The sequence below is a fragment of the Bison bison genome, unplaced genomic scaffold (assembly GCF_000754665.1).
Source record: "Bison bison bison isolate TAMUID 2011002044 unplaced genomic scaffold, Bison_UMD1.0 scf7180017864495, whole genome shotgun sequence".
NCBI classification, from domain to species: Eukaryota; Metazoa; Chordata; class Mammalia; order Artiodactyla; family Bovidae; genus Bison; species Bison bison.
In genome coordinates this window covers 8,895,131-8,922,682 of record NW_011495054.1, presented here as the reverse complement: position 1 = coordinate 8,922,682, position 27,552 = coordinate 8,895,131, and the positions used below count along the sequence as shown (strand labels likewise).

At 45.2% G+C, this 27,552-nt stretch overlaps 1 protein-coding gene across 3 annotated transcripts in view; it reads right to left on the bottom strand.

The window, feature by feature from the left end:
• ADRBK2 (adrenergic, beta, receptor kinase 2) overlaps positions 1 to 27,552 on the bottom strand; it is a 120,059-nt gene that overhangs the window by 15,810 nt on the left and 76,697 nt on the right. For all 3 annotated transcript variants that reach the window (XM_010828700.1, XM_010828699.1, XM_010828701.1), the window contains 10 exons: positions 27,048 to 27,139; positions 26,269 to 26,368; positions 20,078 to 20,156; positions 16,562 to 16,692; positions 14,283 to 14,377; positions 9,299 to 9,406; positions 2,866 to 2,932; positions 2,333 to 2,433; positions 1,585 to 1,651; positions 745 to 840 (listed from right to left, as the gene is read on the bottom strand). In XM_010828700.1, the coding sequence (XP_010827002.1) occupies positions 745 to 840; positions 1,585 to 1,651; positions 2,333 to 2,433; positions 2,866 to 2,932; positions 9,299 to 9,406; positions 14,283 to 14,377; positions 16,562 to 16,692; positions 20,078 to 20,156; positions 26,269 to 26,368; positions 27,048 to 27,139 (936 nt within the window). The remainder of the gene's footprint in view (positions 1 to 744; positions 841 to 1,584; positions 1,652 to 2,332; positions 2,434 to 2,865; positions 2,933 to 9,298; positions 9,407 to 14,282; positions 14,378 to 16,561; positions 16,693 to 20,077; positions 20,157 to 26,268; positions 26,369 to 27,047; positions 27,140 to 27,552) is intronic.

Genomic DNA, 27,552 nt, shown 5'->3' with positions numbered 1-27,552 from the left:
GACTGTGTCTCGTGACTCACCATCTCTAAATATGCCCTTGTCTACTTGGAAAACAATGATAGGAACCAGAGTTTGAAAAATGCAGAGGATGCTGTATGTACAAAAAACACTGATTATTTCACTTTGGACTGACAAGTGTGAAATGAATCATGCTGTTTGCCCTTTTCATCCTAACACAGAGAGACTGGGAAATTTGGGAGAATTAAGACGGCTGGCTGTCTGGCCTGAGGCCAGGTAATGTTTGCCATCACATGGTTGTTTTTCCCGCTTCATAATATATCTGAGTTTTCTATCAACCACCAATCTATCCAAATCAATAACAATGTGACTATTTTTCAGTTTATCAAACATGAAATGGGTGGTCAAACAAAGCTCTCCTACAGGACGTCCATGATGGTCCAGTGGTTAAAAATTCACCTTCCAATGCAGAGGATGCAGGTTCCATCCCTGGTCTGGGAACTGAAATCCCACACGCCATGGTGCTACTGAGCCCGCACACTGCTAACTAGAGAGAAGCCTGTATGCTGCAACTAAGATCTGACTAAATAAACTAATTTTAAAAAAAAGCTTTTGTAGTCTCTAATTCAGGTCTTGATCTCTTCTACATTCATCAAACATGTGGATATTCATTTGTAAGTTATAGTCCAACACAAACATGGCAGTACTAAGAGACAGTTATGAAGTCTGATTTCCAAAGAAAGGAAAAGAAAATCCCCCTCCCCAAAGCAAGGCTCACAAGTGTACCTTGATGCCTTTGGTATCCTCTTCATCAAATGAGCCGATGTCAAAGGCGTCGGCTGCATTGACTTCCCCTCGGGGAGGGATCAAGGGTGGAGGGTACTGGAAGAGCCAGAGAAGAAGGGTTCGGTTACCAGGCGACCGGGCCCTGGGCCCAGCCTGCTATCCTATAAAGAGTTCGCCGTGAAAGGCGTCAAGGTGCCAGTCTGGGTAGCACTCATTCAAGCTCACACAATCACAGTGCATGGTCCACAATGGCCCCCAAAGGAGATGCACCCTCCACAATCCAGTTGCTAGAGGCTGAACGCCTGCAACAGGGCAGGAGAGGGTATCCCACACCCACAAATGCCCCGAGGCTGATGCTGGCCAAACCAGAGCCCCGACTCTACGTCTAAACAGGCGGGACTAACAGAGCATCAGTCCTCAAGTGAGTCCGTACACAGATGAGCCCAAAGCTGATCATCAACGTTGAGAAAAAGAAAAACAACAACTTTAATTTGGGGTGTTTTCCTGTATCAGAGAGAACATTAAAAAATATCTTACAATAAGCCAAGGGGCTCATGCTGCTACCCAGTCATGGTAATTCTTAAATTATGTGGGGCTGGGCTTGAAAGTGTCTGTAAGTATATGACGTTTCCTGCATATTTTTTACATATAAACAAAGAGGAAGAAGTGGTCCCAAAGGGAATGAGCTAGGAGGCAGTGCTTGGATAGAGGAGCAAGAAGCTGGGCTGCGGATGAAGAGCTGGGGAACTCTGGGGACAGAGCCGGAATGCAGAGCTGCAGACAACGATGCAGCTGGAGGGAGCGTCGGGGGTGGTACCGGGGCGGGGTCTCAGAGAGTACCTTCTGCAGGTAGACGTGCTGCCAGTCGATGCCTCTGAAGAAGTCGTGCGTTTTTAGCTCCTGTGCGCTGCAGGAGAGACAGAATCACAGAGGCAGTAAGTCTGCATTCGGAAAACTAAGAAATGGTTCGCAAATGTCATCTCCTGTTAAGGACACACAGCAACAACTATTTCCAGTTCTTTAAGACAGCAGGTAAAATATGCTTCTTTCCAAGCACCCAGGAAACACTGCGATGCTTAGAAACACTGCACGCTGAGCCTAGGAAGATGATCCCATATGATCATTTACAGGGGCTGCTCACCCCAGCCTAAGATAACCTACGTTTTTTGCAGACTATCTCTGTGTATCTGTAATCGTGAGAACAAATTTAACTAAGAATTGAGTTAGAGCGATCTACGCGTTAAAGAGGTTTACAGCAAAGGTCTACAAGTCCTGATAGATCAGATAACAGAGATCAAAGCAACAAGTACTAATTTCAAAGCAAACTAAACATCTAATAGAATGGTCCATGCTAAACCCCTTCATAAACTGAAGAAAACATTTTTTCCAAAGAGCACTGCTGCTGAAGCTCAGTTCACACGGAACAGAAGGAGCTGCAGACTCTGAGGAACACAGACCCGTGAAGACACACGGCTCCTACTGATGCTCCCCCACCCACCCCAAACTGGAATGGCAGATTCTGGATACACTGAAAGGAACCGTACTGCTTTCTGGGGGGAGATGCTGAAACGCAGAAGCGTCGGCCTACCTGCCTCCATGGCAGCCGAGGCGCTTACTGACATCTCGCTGAAGCAGGCCTTCCAGAAGGGACTTGAGCTCAGGGGAGAAGACGTCTGGAAGTTCCACGTTCTGGGGGTGGAAGAAGGGGGACACGCCTTCAAAAACGCATCTGTGGCAACAGTGCCATCACCCTCGACCAGATTTGAAGGCCATTTCTTCCATAAGGATAGTGTTAAAGAAAACTACAGATACTTCACAAACTAACATTGACTCTATAAAGAAAGCCAGGGTGGCTGCTCATCACTTCCAGGGTCCATCGGCAGGCTGGAGCCAGAAGAATTGGGTCTCCTCGCTCTTCTGCATCCCAGTCATTTTGACTTTTTTTTCTTTAGTTTTGGTCTTGATTTTTCCGTATCTTTCTCTTATTGTCTGTTAGCAAATCTTGTTATCTGCCTTGGCATCTATTTCCATTATTTTAAGAAAGCATTTTCTTATACTAGTTGTAATAGAATGAGATAGGAAAATTATAATGAGAATAAAAACGGTTTTTGATTTTCTTACCATGGTGAGAGTCATTCGGTCTATCTCATGCTTATCTTTGGTTTTATGTTGTCTGAAAGGGCTGTGACTGTAGAAACAAAGAAAATTATATTACTAGATGGTTTTGGGTAACAGCAAATACTGCTGACTAATATTTGAACAAACTATTATGTTCTGCCACTGCTCATTCAAAACTGCAGGAACACAAAAGCCATAAACAAAGACCATTTCCAGAGGAAACCTGATGATCAGGTTGACAGTCAGACGTATTAGGTCCTGAATGAGCAAGGCTGATGTTTACTTGAACTCTTGATACTCACGACAATGAAGTCATGCTACCAGAATAAACTTTAGCAAATACATTCCAAATGACAATTTAAAATATCACTTGGAAAAAAAAATCAGCCAACAGGTTTTTATGAAAATGAAAGTCATACACATGACATCTGTCACATCAGTGTTTGAGATAATAGTAACGTTCATACAGTTTTTTTTAGAAAAAATGGATGAGTCCCTCAAACAATGGAAAGAGCTGCCATTGAACCAAAATACAAAATGAAGACACTCCCCTGCCCCAGAACCCAGTAATTTTAAGAAATTCATTCCTTTGGTGATAAGAGATACAAACCAACCCTGTGCTCCCAGACCCTCCAGGGTTCTGAGAACTGCTCACTCATGTTCTAACTTACAAACGGCTCCAGATCTAAGAGTCAGAAACCCCGGGCTCACGCTGTGACTTGGCTATTGGCTGCAAGTCATTCATGGAAACCTCGTCTCAGTCTCTTCATCTGTGCGTGGCATAACGCCACAAGCATCACCAGAACGGTGAAAGGAACGACTAAAATAATGCGTACACCAGCGGCTGAGACAACGGAGGACACGGCGGGCAACCGATAGGCATATGTGACCAATGAATCTAACTTTACAAAATAAACGTCTCCTTGTAAAGATACTATTCTCACTCTTGATTGTGTTTTTAAAGTGCTGAAGCTAAAGTTAATCTTAGATATCGCTTATACACGGACTCTGAAATACGCACAAATGAACTTATCTACGACACAGACACCAGCTCACAGACCTAGAGAACAGACCGGCCGTTGCCAAGGCGGAGGGGCTGGGGAGAGGGGAGGACTGGGAGCCTGGCATTAACAGCTGCAAACTCCTGTGTACAGAATGGGTGAACAAGGTCCCGCTGCACAGCACAGGAACAACCAATATCTCACGACAAACCATAATGGAAAAGAGCAGGAAAAACAGTAAAATTGAATGACTTTGCTGTACAGTAGAAATTAGCACAACACTATAAATCAACGATGCTTCAATAAAATATTTTTTAAAATAAAGATGCTCCGAGCATTAAAAGAGACCAGTAAACATACAAACTAGGAAACTGTGGCCTTATTCACTTACTTGAAAATTAAAGAAGGGACATACGCGATAGGGTTTCCTGGTGGTAAAGACATGCCTGTTAAACGACCAGTCCTACGGATTTATTTGGGCCTTCCCTGGAGGCTCAGACAGTAAAGAATCTGCCTGCAGTGCAGGAGACCCTGGTTCTAACCCTGGGTTGGGAAGATCTCCTGAGGAAGAGAATGGCAGCATTCTTGCCTGGAGAATTCCATGGACAGAGGAGTCTGCTGGGCTACAGTCCACAGGGTTGTGAAGAATCAGATACGCCTGGGCAACTAACACTTTGACTTTTCACTTTCATAGGTTTATTTATAAGGCATATAAACCATAAGCTGAGGCAAGATATTACAAAAGAGTTCTATAAAACAGAATAGGATGTTGAATACATAACTCAGTGTGATTTAGAAAAAAAAACTAATTAAAACTGCGCCCACCCTTGCAATCCACTTACTGCTCTGAATTAGGTGAACTACGCACCGCACCATCTCTTGAAGAGATGATTCCACTTTAGAGTATTTATTATTTAAATATTTCAGTTTTCATTTTGCACGAGAGGGGGCACTGTAACGCTTATTTTCTTTCTTATGCGATGAAAAACACATTAATTTCCATCTCTTGAAAGCTTTCATTTGGGGGGGGGAATCTAAATAAGGTGAATCAGTAAACATGCGTTAATTTTTCAAACAGATTTTGGTTGGAAGTATTCTTTGCACCCTAAATGTTTCCAAGGAGAAAAAAAATGTAAAATTACTGCAATTAAAAAGCAAACGGGATAGAATAACAAATAATGTTATTTATGAGACATTATAATTTCTGAAAACTTGACTTGTATCACTTTCTTTTTCAGATTTATTTTTGGCAGTGCTGGGCCTTTGCTGCTGGGTGGACTTTCTCCAGTTGCGGTGAGCCGGGGCCACTCTAGTCTCGACGAGCGGGGGCCACTCTCTTCATTGCAGTGCGTGGGCTTCTCACTGCAGCGGCTTTCTCCAGTTGCGGTGAGCAGGGGCCACTCTCCACTTGTGATGGGCGGGGCCGCTGTCTTCATCGCGGTGCGTGGGCTTCTCACTGAGCGGCTTTCTCCAGTTGCGGTGAGCGGGGGCCCGCTCTCCACTTGTGACGGGCGGGGCCACTCTCTTCATCGCGGTGCGCGGGCTTCTCTCCGCAGCGGCTTCTCTTGTTGTGGAGCACGGGCTCTAAATGCGTGGGCTTAGTTGCCGCGGTGCATGTGGGATCTTAGTTCCTTGACCAGGGATTGAACGTGTGTCCCCTGCAGCCAAATTCTTAACCCCTGGACCATCAGGTAAGCTCTGGCTTGTATCACTCTTGTATGCAAAACACACAGAGATGTGAACATGTTCATGGTTCAAGAGAAAAGGAATACAGACAGCAGTGCTTACTAAGCCCTCAGTCCGTCTGCATGACACGACCGTTGCCACTCCCCAGGGGAGTGCCTTCACATGTAAAAGAGGATGTGGGAAGGTCTCCCCTGTTTGGCAAATCCTCCTGCTCTGGCTCCTGCGTGAAAAGCTGCTCTTGACCCTTGTGCGATGCCGGAAGCAGAGGGCTGTGCCCCACACTTGCAGAGAAGGACGGTTATGTTCTGACAGGGATGCTCTGTGCTAAATTTAAAAACTCTTTCATGAGACCCAAGGGAGGGCTTTGCGAGGGGACTGGAGTTAAAGTTAGTGGTGCCAAAAACATTCCCAGCACATGCGCACGGTCGCTACAAACCCTGTTTGATAAATATAGCTCTCTGTGTCTGACTCAATAAGAGACGATCGGAAATGCTTGTCGGCTCTCAGGCTCTGGGGTGTCGTGTGGAGAGGGTTTGGTCTTTCAAGGCCTGATGCGCATCTGTTTCCAATGGCTTCTTGATTATTCTTTGTGAACAAAACCCAAGATTCCATTTCTGTTTTGGAAAATGTTAAAGAAAACCTCCGATAGTAATGATCTCCATTCTGAGGGAGGCACGTGGGGCCCACAGATCCTGTGTGATCACAGCTGCTCCCGGACGCAGCCGCTTCAAATAGGAGACGGTAACGGGTCTGTCAACAGCTTGCGACACCAGCCAAGCCCTCATGCAACATTCGGGCTGCATCGAAGGATGTTGTGGAAACAGGATTCGCATGTGCAGTGGTCAGATGTGGCTTTGGAATTACAAGAGAGAGTGTGAGAGCTGCGAATTTCCCCCAGATGAGTTGGGAAATCGTTCAAGACATGACAAACGATGGGGAAACATACAGAGACACACACACGACACATCATATTCACAGTGAAACCGGAGCTCAGAAACAATCCATTTATAAACACAAGTGATTAAAAAGTCTTACATCAAAAATCAATTTTAGAATACCGAAAAGACGGCATGCAACATCAAATGTGAGTTTTGAACCTAAGCCAACAGCTGCCAAAATATTTATAAACATTCCTTTTTTCCCGAGAGGAACAAACTCAGTAACCTCACACAGAGCTCTGCTCTCCCCAGACCACCCCCGGGGCTCTCTCCTCGTGTCTGACAATCAGTGGGGACAAGTTTAAGATCAAGGCTGTGGTCACACCAATTCTTTCTCTTAACAGATATCTAAACTCTAGCTCGAGGATCGTGACCACAATTCTACACATTTGCAACATCTTTGTACACGGATGCTCTCCCATATCTGACAGTCAGCTGAAGTGGAAACAGTGACCCCACCCAACACATGGTCCAGGGACGCAAACACATTCTCCAGCTTCAACAGCATCCTCACATCCAGGTTCCTACTTGCACCCTGTGGAATCCTTCGAGGGCGTCACGACAGAATGAGAGGTACAGAGAAATGTTTCAGCCAAGGTGATGGGGCACACTGGTCAGTGCGGGAAGTATCTGATCACAGAAAACAGAAGCAAAAAGACCCTTGGTGACCCCTGATCACCATCACTGCACAGACACGGGAAGGATGGGAAGAGACTGGTCTGCTGTGGAGTTCCTCCTCCTCGGCTGGGTGACCCTTTGTGGGGGCAGTGGGGGTGTCCTCTGCAGCACCCCTGGCCTCGACCTGCCAGATACCAGAAGGAGCCCCTCCCCTAGTTGGCACCACCAAAAATGTCCCCAAGCGTTGCCAGGAGCTCCTGGGGTTGAGGACGAGAGCTGGGGAGGGCCCGGCACGGCGTCTGGTTTGCTCCGTGAGGACTGCCCCTGCTGCAGCTTAAGTGTGACTACCAGAAGCACTGCGCCCAGCTCTCTGAAGCTGTCCACGAGAGACACCATTTCTAGCTGCCACCATTCTCATCTCTTGTCATCCATCCATCCCATCCCCACTACCATCCTCTGGATGTCTTCCTGTCGGCCTAGACTCCCCTCCACAGCGGTCACATCAACTGCGATGCTTTAACCAAACCTGATCAAGGACGTCACAGAGGAAGTAGCACCTTCCAACTCAGTCCCGCAGACCTGAACCGTGACCAAGGAAGATGGAATTCACTTTTTCAGCCACAAATACATTGTTGGCATAGAATTAACGACTAGATCTATCCTTGAACCTTATAAAAACAGGAATATATGCCAGACTGTCCCTAGTCTATACGTGTGGACATTATCATAAACAAAACAACAACATTAGACAGAAATCAATAAACAAAGAAAGCCCTAAACCAAGGCTCTGCCATATTTCACAACCGACTTTCACATCTTGAGTTCATGCACAACAGTTTTGCTGTTGTGCAATTTTTTTTAATTGTCTCATGATTCTGTAACTGTGGCTTCTGACCTCTGACTGCTCCCCCCACAACCAGAGGAGACCTGAGTGAAGACAGTGTGTTTGGATGCGCTCACTGCGCACGCAGGGACCCTGCCGGCCAGGGAAACTTCTCGGGTGGAAAGCGGTTTTCTCTGGTCTGCTTTGCAGAAACTCTCTAATTAGGTCAGCTAGTCTGATTACATGAATTAAGGCCCTCCAGGCTCCACAAACACAATAATTCAATTAAGAACCAACAGGACCTGAGTCTCTGAGCAGTAATATAATTTCAGTTCCCAAGTGAGGCAGTGAGCAGAGAACAACTAGATTACCCGAGTCCTGGGGAAGCAGCCACGGTGCCTGGAACCTGGTCTGGGGGGAAGACAGGGAATCCAGCCTCTTTCCAGATTGTGTTAAATAACATCTTATGGAAAAACATGAACAAACTTTTTGGCCAACCCAATATAAGAAGAACATGCTGTGATGCTCAGTAAGGCTTTCCGGGAAAAATGTGGCCAGTTGAGTAAACTACCAGGCCTGTGTGTTCACAGGGGAAATGTAACAGGGAGAATCCTGACCAGGAAATTTTAATATAAACTGCTTTTTTGTGGTACCTCTATGAATGGAGAATAATCAAAAACACATCGTAAACACTTACACTCTATTAAAATTGACTCAAGACTCTTAAAACTAATGGAATGTTAACATAATTTGTAAATGTTCAATGTGAGAACATATCTCGAGAGCACTTTCACTCCATCCTCTTTCCACTGTATTTCATCATCTCTGGCAGTTTACACCGAAGGGACAAGTATAGCACAAGTGAAGAGCACAGAATTGCACAATTTTATCTTTATGTTTTTAAAAACTGCAAATTTCAGCATGTTCACAAACAAATGCGCACTTTTAACACAGGTTCACTTTGGGTCTTCACCCTCTTGTGTAAGAAATGCTTTAAGCTCACAAGACAATCATGAGTAATTCATTTCTAGGGAAAAGAAATTCTCCTACCCTCTTCAATTATCTATATTTAAAAATAGCATTCATTCCCCAAATAAGGCGTAACAATGGAAATAGTCCAACACAGTCTTATTTTACATCTAAACGTGCTGGAATTTCTTCCTGGAGTGGGACAAAAATACCCAAAGCTTACGGGAAGGAAACTCATTTTTACGGGCAGAAAGAGCTGTGAGCATTGCCTGGATCACTATGTGGCTTGAAGATCGCTATGTGATCTATACAGATACTAGCACCTAATAACACATAAACATTTCTTATCCTGATCCAAGGGCACGCCGCGGTGAGGGACTCAAGGGACACATGCCACTCACCCTCTCAGAAGTTTGAAAAGCATACAGCCCAGGGAGAACCAGTCGGCACTGCTGTCGTAGGCGGTCCCCTTCTGCAGAACTTCGGGTGCCATGTACCCGTGGGTGCCCCTGGGGAGAAGAAGGGCGCGTGCAGTCAGCAGCATGTTCCCGCTCACAGACTATTCCAGCTCGCCCAGAGGCCAGGGCGCCATTCATCAAACAGCAGCAAGGCCAACAAGGGGGAGGGGACACCGGCGCTTCCATCACGCTTCCATCGGGTGCTTGGCAAACACCCAATAGGAAAACGATCTTTCCTTCATTAAAATAGGAATGAATATTAATAAATTACCATATGAGACAAACGTGAGCCATGTGCATGCTCTGGGCATGCTCCATGGTCTGGGAGGTGAGATCTGAATCTTGTGAGCCTTCCCCACTACAGCAAGGGGGAGCCAAGGGTCTCCTGCCCACTGGAGAGCTTTTGTGTAGAGACATGTGGGGCTGGGGAGGTGGTGATGAACGGGTGACCACACTGCAGTGTTCCGGACCTGGAAGCGATGGGGACAGGTTAGTGCCCATCCCCATCTGTGAGGACAGGTGACCAAACTGCAACACTCTGGACCTGAAGTGATGGGATTGGGCACTCCTGTGAGGACAGGTGACCACACCGCAGCACTCTGGACCTGGAAGCAATGAGGACAGGTTAGCCTGTCCCCATCTGTGAGGACAGGTGACCGCACCGCAGCACTCTGGACCTGGAAGTGATGGGATTGGGCACTCTTGTGAGGCGCCACCCCCCGTGCTGAGGACTGGGGTTTGCACAGGCGTCCATGGCGGCCCCCACCCCTCCACAGTCACAGTGCTCCCCAAGTGGTGGCAGGGAAGCTGACAGGTATGGAGACAGAGAAATCCCAGGTCTGAAGAGCTGCCGACGGGTCAAAGGACCCAGCTCAGCAAACGTGCAGATGGTTTCGGGAAGCTGAGGAAAGCCACCTGGGAGCACAGCCGCTTTCACATAACACGTTCTGTCTGCAACTCAAAGTCCTCTGCTGCCCCTCAGTGTGAGCACACCCCACTCCCAGAGCGAGAGGGGCACGTGGGAGACTCTCAGAGGTGTGGGCTCCAAAGGGCTCCCCAAAAGCTATTATCTGCAGCTGCATTCCCATCCGTCATCAATTTTCTTCACTGATAGAATGGGTGATGACGTGACACCTTCACGCCGCAGAACACGCGTGGGATGGGCTCAGGGCGGCGCAGGCACTTGAAAAGAACCCCTTGCGTTCTTATAAGCATTTCTAACTTGCTTATGCTCAGTTTCCTTGAGAATCTGCTCAGACAAGTGACCCTGGATTGTTGATGACTCTGGCTCAACACTAGGACTGGTGTCTTCTCAGCTTCACAGTTCCACCTTGAAAGACTTTTCCGAACAGTGGAAATGGGCACCGGTCCATCCACCGGAAAAGCTCCGCAATCCAAAGTCTGCCGGCAGGAGGTCAGCAAGCCACGCTATGAGGACGTCAGAGATTTCCGCAAGGGGCATCCAAGCCATTTTCTGGGAAGGCTTAATTTCAGTGTGGCCAGGAAAACCTTGGTGGCTTTATAACCTGTAGTTCTCGGGATCAAAACCCAGTCCTGGGATGGGAAGACCTCGACAAGGAGACCTACATGGGGTTAGTGCACATCACGCCTCCAGGTGGACACTGCACACAAAGCAAAGCACTGGGCCGCCTGCCATGTGGTTTCTAGCCCCCTGCCACTTGGCAGCACCCGAGGCTGCCTGCGCGTCCCACTGCCGGTCTGTGCTGTCCACGCTGAAAGAACACCTGAGCGAGAGTTGCATTCTTGAAGAAAATCAGCTGGGACTCAGTGAGTCGCTGACGATCTGCTCAATTCCACAATCAGTTTTCCTGTGTCGTCTGGTGGCTGCTCCACGGTTCACTTTTAGTTTCTGAGAATCCAACTCCATCATTAAAAGGATGGAGTCGGGGTCAAGATGGGGAACCGACCACAATGCTGCTCTGCCAGCATCAGATGGAGTCCTGGGATCACACCTACCGCTTTGAAAAGACCTGAGAAGCGCAGTTGAGGGTGAGAGTCTGGCCACAACCCTTTCATCTAGTACCAGGTCCATCCTCTCAAAGCCTCAGGGAGTTCAAACGAGTGTAGGGAGCTCGAGCCTTAGAGCCGGACAGAACTGGATTTTAATTCAAGCCCCACGACCTGCCAGGCCTGTGACTTTGCTCAAGTTCCTTAGTTTCTTGGAACCTCAGATTCCACCCCATAAAAAGTCGATGATTACATCCATGCCCTATGTGGGCTTCTAAAGAGCCTCTTGATGGAAGTCTTGAAAGAGGAGAGTGAAAAAGTTGGCTTAAAACTCAACACTCCAAAAACAAAGATAATAGCATCCGGTCCCATCACTTTATGGCAAATAGATGGGGAAACAATGGAAACAGTGACAGACTTTATTTTCTTGGGCTCCAAAATCACTGCAGATGGTGACTGCAGCCACAAAATTAAAAGACACTTGCTCCTTGGAAGAAAAGCTATGACAAACCTAGACAGCATATAAAAAGCAGAGACATGACTTTGCCGACAAAGATCTGTATAGTTAAAGCTATGGTTTTTTTCAATAGTCATGTATGTATGTGAGAGCCGGACCACAGAGAAAGCTGAGCACCAAAGAATTGATGCTTTTGAACTGTGGTGTTGGAAAAGACTCTTGAGAGTCTCTTGGACTGCAAGGAGATCCAACTAGTTCATCCTAAAGGAAATCCTGAATATTCATTGGAAGGACTGATGCTGAAGCTGAGGCTCCAATACTTTGGCCACCTGATGCGAAGAACTTACTCATTGGAAAAGACCATGATGCTGGGAAAGATTGAAGGCAGGAGGAGAAGAGGGTGGCAGAGGATGAGATGGTTGGATGACATCACTGACTTGACTGACATGAGTTTGAGCAAGCTCTGGAAGTTGGTGATCGACAGGGAAGCCTGGTGTGCTGCAATCCACGGGGTTGCAAAGAGTTGGACACGACTGAGCAACTGAACTGAACAGAACCGAATGAAGACACTAATAACAACATATTCAGGCCGCCAGCCACGTGTTCCTGGGACAGCCAATGCTCCACTCACAGCATGAATGCTGTCCCCACACCAGTCACTTCCTGGACAGTCCCCTGGGCGGCTGTTCTGGGAGGTCAGGGAGCCTGTCTGCCTCAGCCCTGCAGCACCGCCAGCACCGGGCACACAGCCAGCGTCAACTAGACCCTTACTATGTGCAGGAGGTGACCGCATGCTCACAACCGTCACATGCAGCGAGCAGCACTGTGACGGGCTCTTCGCAGAGGAGAAAAACGAGGCTGGTGCCACGTGGAAGGATTCAAACCCACAGCTGTCTCCAAAGCCTCGGTTCTCCGCCTCCTCCACCTAAAAACATACTTCTTCATTGAGCGTTTCTCTTTTTTAAGTAGCGACCTCAGTATCGTCATTTAAACATGGAAGCCAAGCTTCCCGACAGGGTCGGTAGGTTGAACCCTTAATGGATGCGGTTCAGATAACACAACAGACCACCTTTCAGGCCTGGCATGTGAATTACAGTAAGACGTGAGCGAGGCCCTATAAGGGAATGAGTAACCCTGCTTCTGAAAGTTAATTCCTTTGGGAGATTAACTCTTATGAGCTCTTGGGTTCATATTCAGTTGTGACTACCCTAAATTGAAGAAATTAGCATATCAAATAGCTGTGGCATTAAAAATTCAAATGACTCTCTTAAAAATGTGTGATGAACTCCCTGGGAGAGGCTGATATATCCAACCCCAGGTTCTGGCCTCATAATTGTCAAGTGCTGGCAAAATGCTAAGGCTTTTATCACCCTGACCCACATTCTGCAGGAAGGGAGAGACATCTTTACAGAAACAGCACTAATTGCCATTAATATCTGATCAGAGCTTTAAATGGCAATTCTGATTTAATGCAGCCCCTCGTAAAGTAGTGCAGTTTTAGAACCATTTTACTTCTAGTCTCACACACACAACAAAGGATTTATAGTTTATTTTCTGCGTGGATGCATGAAACAAGACCCCTGGGAATTCCTTCAAGACCATTCAACACAGCGATGATGCGCAATAAGATAGAATGTTAAGAGACTCACTGCTGAGACTGACATACTGAAGAAGACAATAATTGAGGGAATTTTTTCCACAAACTGCACACCTGTCCACGCCTTCTACACAGATAAACTGACACCAAATAAACAGAAATGAAAACCAGTACATATTCCGCTCTGCCTCTGTTGAGCCCCGGGGCAGCCACTACACGCCTACTGACACTGCAACAGCCTCAGGTTCAGGCAAGTGCTCAGGACGCCGTCAGCACGTGTGGAGAAAGCGCAGCCGCCACTAGAAGCCGTTCAGGGTCCACCGAGGCGGGGGCAGGGATGGCCAAGGGCAGGGGCTTCCGGCAGCGTCCTCTGCATGGAGGACGGACGTAATATTGAAATCTAACAACAGAATCTGCGTGAAAAGTTAGAACTGCAAGTAGAGGATTCTTTTAATTAAAAAAAGAATCCTAATTTTTTTTTTTTTTAGGAAAAAAAAAAAAAAGGAAATGTTTTGAAAAAGAAGGAGAGAGAGGATGGAGAGAGAAGCGTGACTTCTGGGCCTTCCCTGGAAAGTTCTATGCAGTTGCCTGTGCCCCTTCTTTGGCACATAAGCTGTCACGGTCTACTACGACCGCTGCCCGGAAGATGAATTGTGAAGGCCCCCATCCCGCCCTCAGCCTCCCTGTCCCAGGCAGCTAACACTGTGATCCCCTGCGAGCCCCCAGAATGGTGAAAGCAAGCACCCCACCCCACTGCTCTCCTCTCCCTCTGACCCAGCATCATCACATGTTGGAAACTACTGCAGACAAGAGAAAACTGGGAGAACAAACGACCATGTTGGGGTCTGAGTGAGAAAGTGAGTCGAACTAGGAAACGACAGTGAACAGTCAATGTGACTACTCACACGCTCGCGTGCGGCTTCTTTTTGGAAAAATCGCAGGCAAGACCAAGGTCTGATATCCTCACGTGTCCATGCTCATCCAGGAGGATATTGGCGGGCTAAAATGAAAGAGAAGGTGATTTCTGTGAGTCCCCAAGGCGTCCCGAGGCTTGGAGAACTCCCACAGTCACAGGCACTTGCTATCATTATTTCATCACAGTTCTTTCCTACACATGAATTCTAGTACTAATTACATCATCACCTGCAAGTGTGGCCTGAGACCGACAACGACACCTTTCATGTTATCGATAACTTCAGCAGGAGAGTGGCAAGGAGGGATGGAGAAGACTCTACTCATTTGGCAACGGAACACAGGGCAGGTAACACAGGAGGATCACTACCACAGTTCATCGCTGTTACAGTATTTCCCTTCCATGCAAGAACCGCAGTCCAGCCGGAATGGGGTGTCTCCCCACAAAGGGAGTGAGTCCACTGGCTCCTCAGCCTCTGTGAACCACTAGGCTTTGAACCGTGGAACACAGCACAGAAAGCAATCTTGTAACAATGTACAAAGTGATGACCTAGGAAATCAAAACATTCCACGGTGCCACACCAATCCTGATAAACGTCATTTCACTTTATTAGGAGAGAATCTATGGAGGGCCTTACCAAATGACCAGATATGATTTTGACCACAACTCTGCTGAAATGTATCCATTAAGATTAGATTTAGTCTGCGTGATCATGGAAAATGAAACTCCCCTCCCTAATATACACTGAATTACAGTCATCTTGGTATTTTTCTGCTGGAGATCAACTATTGTTTTGCTCGAAATAAAAACAATGGCATGCCATTATAAAACTGAAGCATGAATAATCATGAGTGACTAGAATTAAGTTTGAATAGAAATTAGATAATACCACTGCCTACTAAATAGTTTAGAAAACAGAAATACCACATCAAGATGATTCGAGACCGGTTACAGATTTAAATTAAAATGTATTACAATGGCGCTTCATGGGCTTTCGGCATGCATTTTATTCTTCTGCAAAACTCACCATGAGAAAATAAAATGTCATGTGCCAACCAGGGTCTAATTATTTCTAATTTGATGAAAATACATTTTTTTTTGTCTTCTTTATGCTCCTATGAAGGCTATGGGAGTAATTCTTTAGCTTTGCAAGAGGCTTTGAAAGTTACAAAGTACTTCGTGGAAAAAAAATAATATGCTCAACTGTGAAATACACCATTTCGGATTCTTAGGAGGTAACCTGTTTTAGAAGCCAATCAAAACACATGAGCTCCTTAGAGAAGGGGGCATTATCGGTACACTTGATCTGGTTAACTTGCTTTCAGTTCAAGAAGGAATTGGAGAGAGGCAAACAGGCTTCTCCGCAGGTTTCACATCCTCCGGAAGCTGCCACGCCTATCACATTTCTTCTCACCATTATTTATACCTTTATGTGCCTGCATGATCATCTCTATAATTTGTCACGGTCCCTTTCATCTGCTCCCCCACCTTCATTCTGCTGGCAACATGAATATCACCTCGGAAGTACCAAGCAAACCAACTCCCTCTCTCATGAAGGATCCTCGATCAAGCAAGCATCGTGCTCTGGAATGGAAAAACTGAGAAAGCACCTGCTTCATTCTGTTGAAGTCCAGTAAGACTTTTTAAAGGGAAGCACGGTAAAGAAGCCTCAGTGTGGCAGACTGGGGCTATGGAGTTCTGGAACCTGGAAATGTGCTAGTGACTTTTTTAAGGCAATCTTGAAATCGCCTGAGGTTCAGAGGGTGGGGGAAATTCCGCCGGCTTTCAGGCACCCCATCCCCACCTGATCAGCCCTGCCTCGGTCTTTCCATGTGCGAGTTCACCAGTAGATATGTCCCGTACGACAGTGGTTCTCTGCTTCTTTATCTCTGTACACCGTCTGCCCTCACACAAAGCCAGGGCCAAATCAGTTGCTTGGTGAACATTAACAGAACTATGATCAATTGTAAAATGGGTAACAACAACAAAAAAACCCACCCTGCTTTTCATAATTAACTAATTAAAATATCTGAGCTGGCGTATGTGCTGCACCAGGCACGGAGGAGACAGGGACAACCGGGAAAGACTGGAGTCCTCAGAAAAGAGTTCAGTGTCTGGAGGAGACCAAAATCATGAAGGTGATATTCTGCTCAGGGCTGAGAGGAGGAAAATGATGGGATGCCATGAAAGAGGGGGAGATGCGTGGGGGACCACGACTACCACACGACTGCACGTCGGACAGATGGCGGGGAATCCGGCAGACCACCTTACCTTCAAGTCTCTGTAAACGACAAACCGATTGTGCATGTGTTCCAGCCCCAGGATGATTTCTGTGGCGTAAAACCGCATCTCCTTCTCAGAAAACACCCCGTGCTGCGAAAGGTGATAGTGCAGGTCACCCCCTGGAATCAGAGACGCAGAGTGTAACTCAGCGCGTGAACTCCAGGGAGACAAGAGTCACGGCCATTGTGCAGAGTCATGGCACGGTCAGCTCACTTTATGCTTTGTCTACATGTATGATATAGATGTATCATGACTTCTGTAATCTGATGAAACACTTTAAAAAATCCCAGAGAAAACTAAACCATTGAGAAGACATAGATGTGACAGTGGCCGGGACAATATGAACCCAAGCCTCCGCTCTCGGATGGACATCACAGCTCCCATGTGTACCACTGTGGGGGAGGTGGGACGGGGCGGCGAGCTGATCCTCTGATTACTACAGTCCTGTCTCCTGACTCAACCCATGTAGTGAGGCAGTAGGTGGCTTGGCAACTGGCTCTGTGGATAGTAAATATGGAGACAAAATAAATACACTGCTCATATTGATAGATATTTGAGAAAGCAAATACAGTAAAATTTTAACTGCTAAAAAACCCAGGTGGTTGGGTATTTGGGTGTCCCCACTAAAATCCTTTCAATGTTGCGGTATGTTTGAATTTTTCACAATAAAGGGTTAAAAAAGGTCAATGACCGTATGGCCTCCAGTTAGAGAGACAGAGAATGCCACCAACAAGGTAAGGGAATGTTCTCATAAATGATAAAGGCGGAGCCACAGCTGATTCACACAGGTTCACGAGTGTCCACTTCCATTACCTTTGATTCCCTAAGTATCTTCCTGTTCACACACGCATATTCTTGTGTAACTATTTTCGATCAGCATGTAAAAGATTTCCAGCATCGCTGAAGGCTCCCTGTGCCCACCCCAGGCAGCATTATCAGCTCACAGCCCCTCATTGCAGCCAACTGGACTCTACTCTGACCTCTCCCTTCACATCAATTAGCTGTGCCAGTTCTGACAGTGACACAAATCGAGTCACGCAGGAAATACGCTGCTGTGTCTGGCTGGTTTGCTCATTATTACATCTGTGAAATTCCTTCATGCTGTTGGATGGGTCTGGTTCTAAATCAAAAACACAAAACATAACTAAAACTTCAACTGAACTTCAAAACAGGTATTCATTTATGGAAATATATGCTTTTCCATTTCAGTCCGTTACTAAAAATGCTTTGAATTAATTACATCATGTCACTTTCTAGTATTAGAAAACTGAGTGAGTGAGTGAGTCAAAGCTGCTCAGCTGTGTCTGACTCTTTGCGAACCCATGGACTGCAGCCTGCCAACCTCCTATGTCCATGGGGATTCTCCAGGCAAAATACTGGAGTGGGTTGCCATGCCTTCCTCCAGGGGATCTTCCTGACCCAGGGATTGAACCCAGGTCTCCTGCACTGCAGGTGAATGCTTTACCATCTGAACCAGGGAAGACAGTTAGAAAAGTACTTTCTGGCCAAAGTTCTTCCTGTATTCTCCAGTTCATCACTGACAGTTTAAAGACTGATATATGGTGGCTCTGGACTAAAGGTACAGACTACTGGTCTAAAATCTGAGCTGGCCCAGAGTCAGTCCTTCAGTTCAGTTCAGTTCAGTTCAGTCGCTCAGTCGTGTCTGACTCTTTACAACCCCATGAATCGCAGCACGCCAGGCCTCCCTGTCCATCACCAACTCCTGGAGTTTACTCAGACTCACGTCCATCGAGTCAGTGATGCCATCCAGCCATCTCATCCTCTGTCGTCCCCTTCTCCTCTTGCCCCCAGTCCCTCCCAGAATCAGAGTCTTTTCCATTGAGTCAACTCTTTGCATGAGGTGGCCAAAGTACTGGAGTTTCAGCTTTAGCATCATTCCTTCCAAAGAAATCCCAGGGCTGATCTCCTTCAGAATGGACTGCTTGGATCTCCTTGCAGTCCAAGGGACTCTCAAGAGTCTTCTCCAACACCACAGTTCAAAAGCATCAATTATTTGGCGCTCAGCCTTCTTCACAGTCCAACTCTCACATCCATACATGACCACAGGAAAAACCATAGCCTTGACTAGACGAACCTTTGTTGGCAAAGTTATGACCAATCTAGGTTGGTCATAACTTTCCTTCCAAGGAGTAAGCGTCTTTTAATTTCATGGCTGCAGTCAACATCTGTAGTGATTTTGGAGCCCAGAAAAATAAAGTCTGACACTGTTTCCCCATCTATTTCCCATGAAGTGATGGGACCAGATGCCATGATCTTTGTTTTCTGAATGTTGAGCTTTAAGCCAACTTTTTCACTCTCCACTTTCACTTTCATCAAGAGGCTTTTTAGTTCCTCTTCACTTTCTGCCATAAGGGTGGTGTCATCTGCATATCTGAGGTTATTGATATTTCTCCCGGCAATCTTGATTCCAGCTTGTGCTTCTTCCAGTCCAGCGTTTCTCATGATGTACTCTGCATATAAGTTAAATAAACAGGGTGACAATATACAGCCTTGACATACTCCTTTTCCTATTTGGAACCAGTCTGTTGTTCCATGTCCACTTCTAACTGTTGCTTCCTGACCTGCATACAGATTTCTCAAGAGGCAGGTCAGGTGGTCTGGTATTCTCATCTCTTTCAGAATTTTCCACAGTTTATTGTGATCCACACAGTCAAAGGCTTTGACATAGTCAAAAAAGCAGAAATAGATGTTTTTCTGGAACTCTCTTGCTTTTTCCATGATCCAGCGGATGTTGGCAATTTGATCTCTGGTTCCTCTGCCTTTTCTAAAACCAGCTTGAACATCTGGAAGTTCACGGTTCACGTATTGCTAAAGCCTGGCTTGGAGAATTTTGAGCATTACTTTACTAGCGTGTGAGATGAGTGCAATTGTGCGGTAGTTTGAGCATTCTTTGGCATTGCCTTTCTTTGGGATTGGAATGAAAACTGACCTTTTCTAGTTCTGTGGCCACTGCTGAGTTTTCCAAATTTGCTGGCATATTGAGTGCAGCACTTTCACAGCATCATCTTTCAGGATTTGAAATAGCTCACCTGGAATTCCATCACCTCCACTAGCTTTGTTCATAGTGATGCTTTCTAAGGCCCACTTGACTTCACAATCCAGGATGTCTGGCTCTAGATGAGTGATCATACCATCATAATTATCTGGGTCATGAAGATCTTTTTTGTACAGTTTTTCTGTGTATTCTTGCCTTCACAGTTGGCTTTTAAATACACTCCTGTCTTTGGCCTATGAATCTTCAGGAGACATTTCATTCCTAAAGTTGAGGGCCAGTTGACTGCAGTCAACTTTCTAAAATGAAGTTGAACTGGAAATTCAAAGAGTGAAAGGTTTCCTTAAACTTGAGGGGGAATCTAATTATCTGAAAGACCCAAATGGCCAGTCTGTCTGGAGCAATGCAAGCTAAGATCAAACATCCTGAAACAAACAAAACCAGCACGGCAGAGTCACTCAGTGTATTCAGACTCCCCACGTCTTGCTTACCGTTCATCAGATCCAAGATGAAGCACAGTTTATCTGGAGTGTGGAAGGCATAGGTCATACAGACGATGAAAGGACAATCCTAGAGTGGAAAAAAAAAAATATATATATATGTATACACACATGTATAAGAAAAGCAAAATCTGTCCTGGAAAGTATATCTACTACCAAGTGCCACCTATACATTTCTTTTTAAAGCCATGACACTGCCCTGTATAAGAAACACAGACACCTATGTGGTAACTTAAACAGACCCAGGAAAGGGAGCCTGATTCCATGGGGAAAAAAAATGCACAGAGATACAAACACTGCTAATTGGAGATGAACTCCGAGATGCTCCGTCGCTCTGATTAAATCATGACTCCCCTATCTGTATCTTCAAAAGACTCAGACTCTACGGAAAAGTATCACTGCCTTGCTAGTCCTCCTGCTGGCCTACACTTTGGTTCTGGTTATAGTCACGTATCCATTTCAACGTCTGATTCTGAACTGGAAGAACCTTTATCATGGGGAGAAATGTTATGATATTACTGTCTTGAAACACTAACAATAAAAATGGAATTAACTCAGCTTTGAAAGTAGAAAATATACCAGGGTGGAGGATAGAATAACTCAATTAAAGATGAGGTAAAGATGTTAATTTTCTCCCAAATTAATCTATACATTCCATGTAAACAAAATGGAAATTGACAAACTCATTCCCATATTTATATGGAAATGTAAACAACCAAGAAAAGTTCAGATAACTCTTGAAGAAAACTAAAGCTGAAACTTCTGTTCTTCAGAAGACACCATTAAGAGAGTAAGAAAGGCAAATAACAGAATGGGAGGAGGTATTTGAAATCCACATGTATCTTGAATATATAAAGAACCTTCATCAATCAATAAAGAAAAAAGCAAACAACCCAACAGGAAAATAGCATGACAATAACAACAACAATACTGGATATATGTTACTGAGTATCAAATAGTCTGTAAGTCTTTAAACAGACGCTAGACCTCAGCTGTCCGCCAAGGGAATGCAAACTGCAAACCACAACGTTTCATCACGAAAACAAAGGAGAATGACTAAACTCACAAAGACTGATGGTACCAAGTGTTGCAAAGACACGGAGTTAACGGGACTTCCAATGTGGTAGCTGGGAGGCACAATCGTACAACCACTCTCACCAGGCATTTGACGGCATCTGCCGACGCTGATCACTACCTGCAAAGCCTATGAGCCGGAAATTCCAGCCTGGGGTATTTACCTAACAGTAGTCTGTACTCATGTGCCCCAAGGGACCTGCATGAGCATGGTCCTCACAGCACTATTCAAAACAGCCCCAACCAGGAATAATCCCACTGTCTACCGACAGGAGGATGGACACACAAACTGTGGTATGATGGAATACTACAGAGCAGGGGCTGCCAGACTCCTTCTGCAAATGGGCTAGACAGGAAATAGTTTAAGCTTTTCAGGCCCCATCCAGTCCCTGTCACATAGGTTTCTCTGCTTTTCTCTTGACAATTTCTTCTCTTCTTTTGCTTTAAAAAAAAAAATTTCTCAGTTCATAGACTGTGAACACAAGCCAGATTTGGTCCCCAGGCCACACACATAGCCTGGTGACCCCTGCTATTTAGCTACAGAAGGTGCTGTTGCTATGAGCAACGACTCAGCTGCATCTCGCAAGCAATACTGAGAGAAGCCAGACACAAAAAGAATACATTTATATAAAGTTCCAACAGGGGCGGAGCTAAATTCCAGTGTCAGACATCTGGGTAGTAGTTAGCTTGGGCATGGGGTAAGCAGCTGAAAAGGGTAAAGGGAGACTTCCGGGACGTGGGTGACTTTCTGTCTCTTGACCTAGGTTCTAGACACACGCGTGTGCTCCCTGGTGAAAACCCCCTAGATCTAGCACGAGGTCCCACTGAGATGCATGCTCAGTGAACACCTGCCACTCAACTGAGTCAAATGACAAACAGAAGCCGAGAATTATTACATTCTACAGAACACACTCAACAGAGTACTCTGTGAACAGAATTCACTTTGCTCACACCTATAGATGAAGGGCATACAGATGAATTTGTGTGGACACATGCCTGTGTGCTCAGGATTCAAGAACTTGAACTCAATTTCCACAAGTCTTCTGGAGGAAATTCATTTTGTGGTTACCTTGTTTTCCTTAAGAGTTCAGTTGAGATGGTCTTGGTGTTCACTAATTTTGAGATTTGTTTTGTTTTATATAGTCGTAAAATAAAGCTGCTATCCTTTATCTGTTAAAAGCTATCTGGTTCTTGGGGGCCGGGACGCACCATCCTAATTGGAGCCCCACCAGTATTTCACCAGACCTTTTCATAGTCTGCTGGTGACGACTCATTCTGCTCTAAATATCATGCTCCTTCCTTAATGGGGTTCCCCACGGACTCTGGTTCCTGATCTAATGAGCAATTCATCCCTAGAGCAGACAAGTGGGTGGACCAGGAACTTAGTGAAGCCTGGGTCTTTTCCCGCTTGAGACAGCAACTCCACTCACTTCACCCAGGGGACCAACAGAGCCTGGAAAGGAGTATTTCTGAACAGTGTTCAATCCTTCTAAGGACAGCCCTGAGAAAACAGCAAAAGGTCAAAGTGGAGTTAAGATACTATGTTATTAAGATGGGACACGAATTGGAGATTTAGAGTCATAGGCTACTCCAACAGGAAGTGCTCTTCTAAAAAAAAAAAATCACCTGGTCCAAATTCTTTATTTTAAAGATGAGGAAACTAAACACTGCCCCCTCCCCCCACCTCCTAAAAGGGAAATGACTTGCCTGAGGCCACAAAGAAATCTGATAGCCAGCCAAGACTCAAACCCCAAGTCTCCCACTCTGGACCCTCGCCAGACCCTGTCCTGTCACTCCACTTACAAAGGTAACGTTTCCATAGCAACGTACAATCAAAGCTCGGTTAAAGGGATGTGATTTGGTTATCTCTAAGGAGTTCACTGACCAGGATCCCTCATCTCTTAGGCCCTGAGCAGACGGCATCTTGAGTCTGAGGTGGGGTCTGAGACACAAAGAACTGAATGCTGACCCACATAGACAAACAGGCAGCAGTTTAATAATGATGTTAGCACAGTTTCTAAGATAATTATGGTAAGATGTTCTGTCTTGACTACAAATTCAAGGTGAATAAGAACTAGGAGGTTCTCATAGGTGGATCCTTAAATAAAAGCTCTTAAGCAAGGAATTATCTCCTTTTTTTTTAAGGTTTTTTTTGGGGGGCGGGGGGCATGCAGGATCTTAGTTCCCCAACCAGGGATTGAATCTGTGTCTCCTGCACTGGAAGCATGGAGTCTTGACCACTGGACTGCCGGGGAAGTCCCAAGAACTGTCTTCTTTGATTTCCTAGTGAGCGAAACAGTTCGCATTTTGCAGGAACTTAAACTGTATTAAAACAGACCACAAAGTAGTCCTCCAGAAAAGTTCTCCACCCTGCAGTCAGAGGAACCCTTTCAGAATTGCAAGGCTTATTAAATGGCTGTAAAGATTTTCTTTTTTTTTGGTAAAGATTTTTAAAAGTCCTCAGGCCTGGTCCAGAAAGCTCTTTCTGCTGGTCTGGCCCGTCTGCTTCCCTCTCTCCCCAGCTTCCCCGTGTGGTCCTCACCACATCACTTCAGAGCCCAGCAGTGCTGACCTGTGAGTCCCCAGAGCACCCGTGCTCAGGACTCACACACACCCTAGCGTCCCCTCCGACCCCAGAGGACCGCCCTGTTAAATGCCTTCTGAGCACCACAGACCTCTCTTTCACAGCTCTTGTCACATGTTCCAACAATCGACACATGTCTGAGATTCTCTGAGTAAACACTGCTGTCTCTCATTTTATGCAGCCCTATAAGGGCAAAGACCAAATTTGCGTTTCGGGACCCCTGTCTGGTAGCGGAGTACCTGGCACAATCTAAGACTCAAGGATGATCAGGAAATGAATAAGCAACACTCCTCATGAATAACTGACTGACTTAATGAAGGTGCTGATGGCTCCTCCCAGTAATGGACATACTTGCCCTGATTCCCTTTTCATGACCCAAAAGTTACAGAATAAAACTGGGAACAGTACTTCTTATTGCCTCTTCTGGGGGTGAGAAGTAGGAATTCTCAATTTGAGATTGAAACAGTAAAACAACCTCCAAGCAGAAAGAAAACTCTGATGGTGACTCCAGCTTATTTCCATGCCAACACCTTAGGTAATCATATTGACACAGGCTGATCAACACGTCACCTAAGGAGGCAATTTTAAACTAAAGGTTACTTAAATCCTACAAACTATAGCCTTTGATCAACAAAAATGACTCTAAATAACTTTACTACAATTCTTTTGGTTAAATTATGTACTTATAATGTTTTTAAAAATGCTAAACTGTCTTGATATTTGAATAAAAAGCAGAAACTAGTCTTAAATTAGTTCAAAGCAGTAGCCCAACATAACTGCAATTTTTTATTTACCCCCTTATGGGCAGACCAGTGAGGAATTCTACAACTACTTAATCACATTCTATTCACCTAAATAAAACAAAAATGCTACATGAAAATTAAAATTGTTCATATATTTTTCCAACACCCTCAATTTTTTTCCATAGGCTCTCCTGGGAATAAACATCCAAGGCTTTGAGATAAGACATTAAAAATCAGTATTTTAATAAAGCACTTAAAGTCTGCAATAAGCACACATTCACATCTGAAATGAAGACGGAGACATTTCCAACAGATACTAGAAACCAACGTCATTCACGTTGATTCCAATACAGTGCGCAGCCACTCAGATTCCATTCCAATCAGTTAAACTCTTGGTCACACACACAGTCACTCCGACTTGAAACGCTTAATGTCTGCATGTTGGCACGTAGAGGTGCACAATTGGACATGACCGTTCACAGCGATGGCATTTTCATCTGTTATAGTTAAACTGAATTATGATATTCATTGACTTCAATAGTAAATAGCCTTTCTAGAAGCACTTAAAACTAACACTAGAATAACATAAACCACAACACAATAAATATATTTGGTGACAAGAAAGCATGGCGCCTACAAAGGGATGAGAAAAGAACACTGGGCTCGTTTAGGAAGTGCAGGGACTCTGGGCAAAGAATGATGTGCCTGGATCTCAGGTTCCTTGCTTATCAGCTAAAAGGAATGCCTGAGTGATCATGAAGATCTGAGTCTTTGAAAACCTCTAGGTGAAGGTGACCTTATTCAGAACCCAGCTGTGGCAGCTGGAGGTACCCCTAGGCTCTGTGCCTCACTTGCCAGGGTACACAGGCAACGCCCAGGTTTCTGGGACCATGGGTTTTTCTGGGTGTCTTTATATATATCTGCCCGAGTAAATAAAAGCTGAGATTTTGGTCCCGGGTGATGCCATTAATAGGAAAAGAAATCAGAGCGGAATGTTGCTTTACAAGTCAAGACGACACAGGGTGAAGCTGGCTTTGACATGTGATGAGCTCAAAAAGACAGCTGGTCCAGTGGGCAGAGACACAGCGCTGGAGACGGAAAAGACCAGCATCCACAGCAGGGAAAGGGGGCAAGTGCTAAGGAGACAGGGTCCCCTCCAAATGAAATAGGACTGGCTGCTGCTGCTGCTAAGTCGCTTCAGTCGTGTCTGACCCTGTGCAACCCCACAGACGGCAGCCCACCAGGCTCCTCTGTCCCTGGGACTCTGCGGAGCATCCAAAGGGATAGCTGGGGGTTGACGAAGCCACCTCACTTCCTCTCTGTCTGTGAAGGAGGGAAGCAACATTCCGCTTACTTTTCCTCCTCTGGGTTAGTCCTTCGCTGTCATGCAGCCAATTCTTAACTATTGCAGGTGATTCTTTGGTCACTGATATGATTATATTCTGCCATCTCTGTCATATTCCACAAAGAAGGAAGTCATAAATGGGCAGTGAGGGGACAAGTGGTCAGTGTGCGTGGCAGTGGCCGGTAGTGTGTTCCTACTTCCCAACTCAGACAGGGGTCATCTTTGAATTATTATTTATATTAATTCAGTGCTGCTGCTCCCTGCTATAAATTCTAATCCCCTCAAGAACTGGCTAGCTGCATAATTCACCAGGGGGGGAAAAAAAAAAAGCTGTATCTTAAATAAATTGTCCTGATATCAAAAAAAAAAAAAACCCACCAAATAAATAGAAACATACACACACACACAAATGCAATGTTCAAAACTGAATACTCACTCCTGTGCTCACCAGGGACAACATGATCCTTTCATTTAAGGCTAAGGTTTCTCCCTGTTTCATCTTGATTCTCTTCTTATCCAAGCATTTCATTGCATACCTAGAACCATAAATAGTACTGAAGAAAATCTATACAGAAAATATACCTAAGTGGACTTAAATGATACACATCATATTGGGGGAAGTTTCTAAAAATTCGGGAAGTCTTTTAAAGCAGCAAAATGCTTCTAAGAGACTAAGGGAATCTGAATAAAGTGGAGACTTCAGTCAGTAACAGCACATCAATATCTGTTCATTCATTGTAACACGTGTCCTGTACTACGGTAAGAGGGACGTGGAGTACATAGAAACTCCCTGTACTATTTTTTTGCTCCTTTTCTCCAAACCTAAAATTATTCTGAAGTGAAAAGGCTATTTAAAAAAAATCAAGCAATAATTAAGATATTCCTATTCTTATATGAATTGACATTTCAGCTAAATAAAATAAATAAAATAATAAATAAAGTAGATACACAAAAAATTCAGGGCAATAAATTTTGTATGTATCCCTGCTGTCTAGTACTTGTGTGTGTGTGTGTGTGTGTGTTTTGTAGGGGTGGGGCCTGTACTATAATATTTAGTGTGTAGGAATTGTGAATTAAGCACTGGTCAAGATTTTATAAGCGTGTAGAGGGTAAGAGTCTAAAACACTGCTCATCAACTAAATGGGATTTTCTTTGAATGTGAGTATAAAACCCTCTTAATATTCCCAGCAAAACATACAAGTGTAGAACACTTACATCTTTCCAGTGTCTGCTTTCCTGCAACCGTATACTTCACCGAATCCTCCTCGTCCAATGATCCGATGCACGCTGAAATCATTCATGGTCAACTGTGAATTTAAAATGCGACACAGAAATGTAAAACTGTGTAAAAACTATCCCACCGTTTTCATGCAAAACATACACAGTTATTGAAACAGTGATTCTGACACTGCTGCCCTTTCGGCGACTGGACCTGCAAGCTGAGAGGTAAGAGGCACAGGTGGCAGGACATTCCAGAACCGCCTTCGATGTAAACTGCACAGGATGCAAACCGCGGAGGCGACTGGGAAGACGACCCGGTGGGAGCCCATTGTTTTATCCAGTCCCATGAATGCTGGATTATAAGGTACACACTTTCAAGATAAGTGAATGTGAAATTTCCAGGCAGACTACAAAGTGAACTCGGCTACTCTGAAGCTGAAAGTTTGGCAACAGTTCAGCCATTCCACGAACTTCTGTGGTAGAAAAATAGGTCTGCATC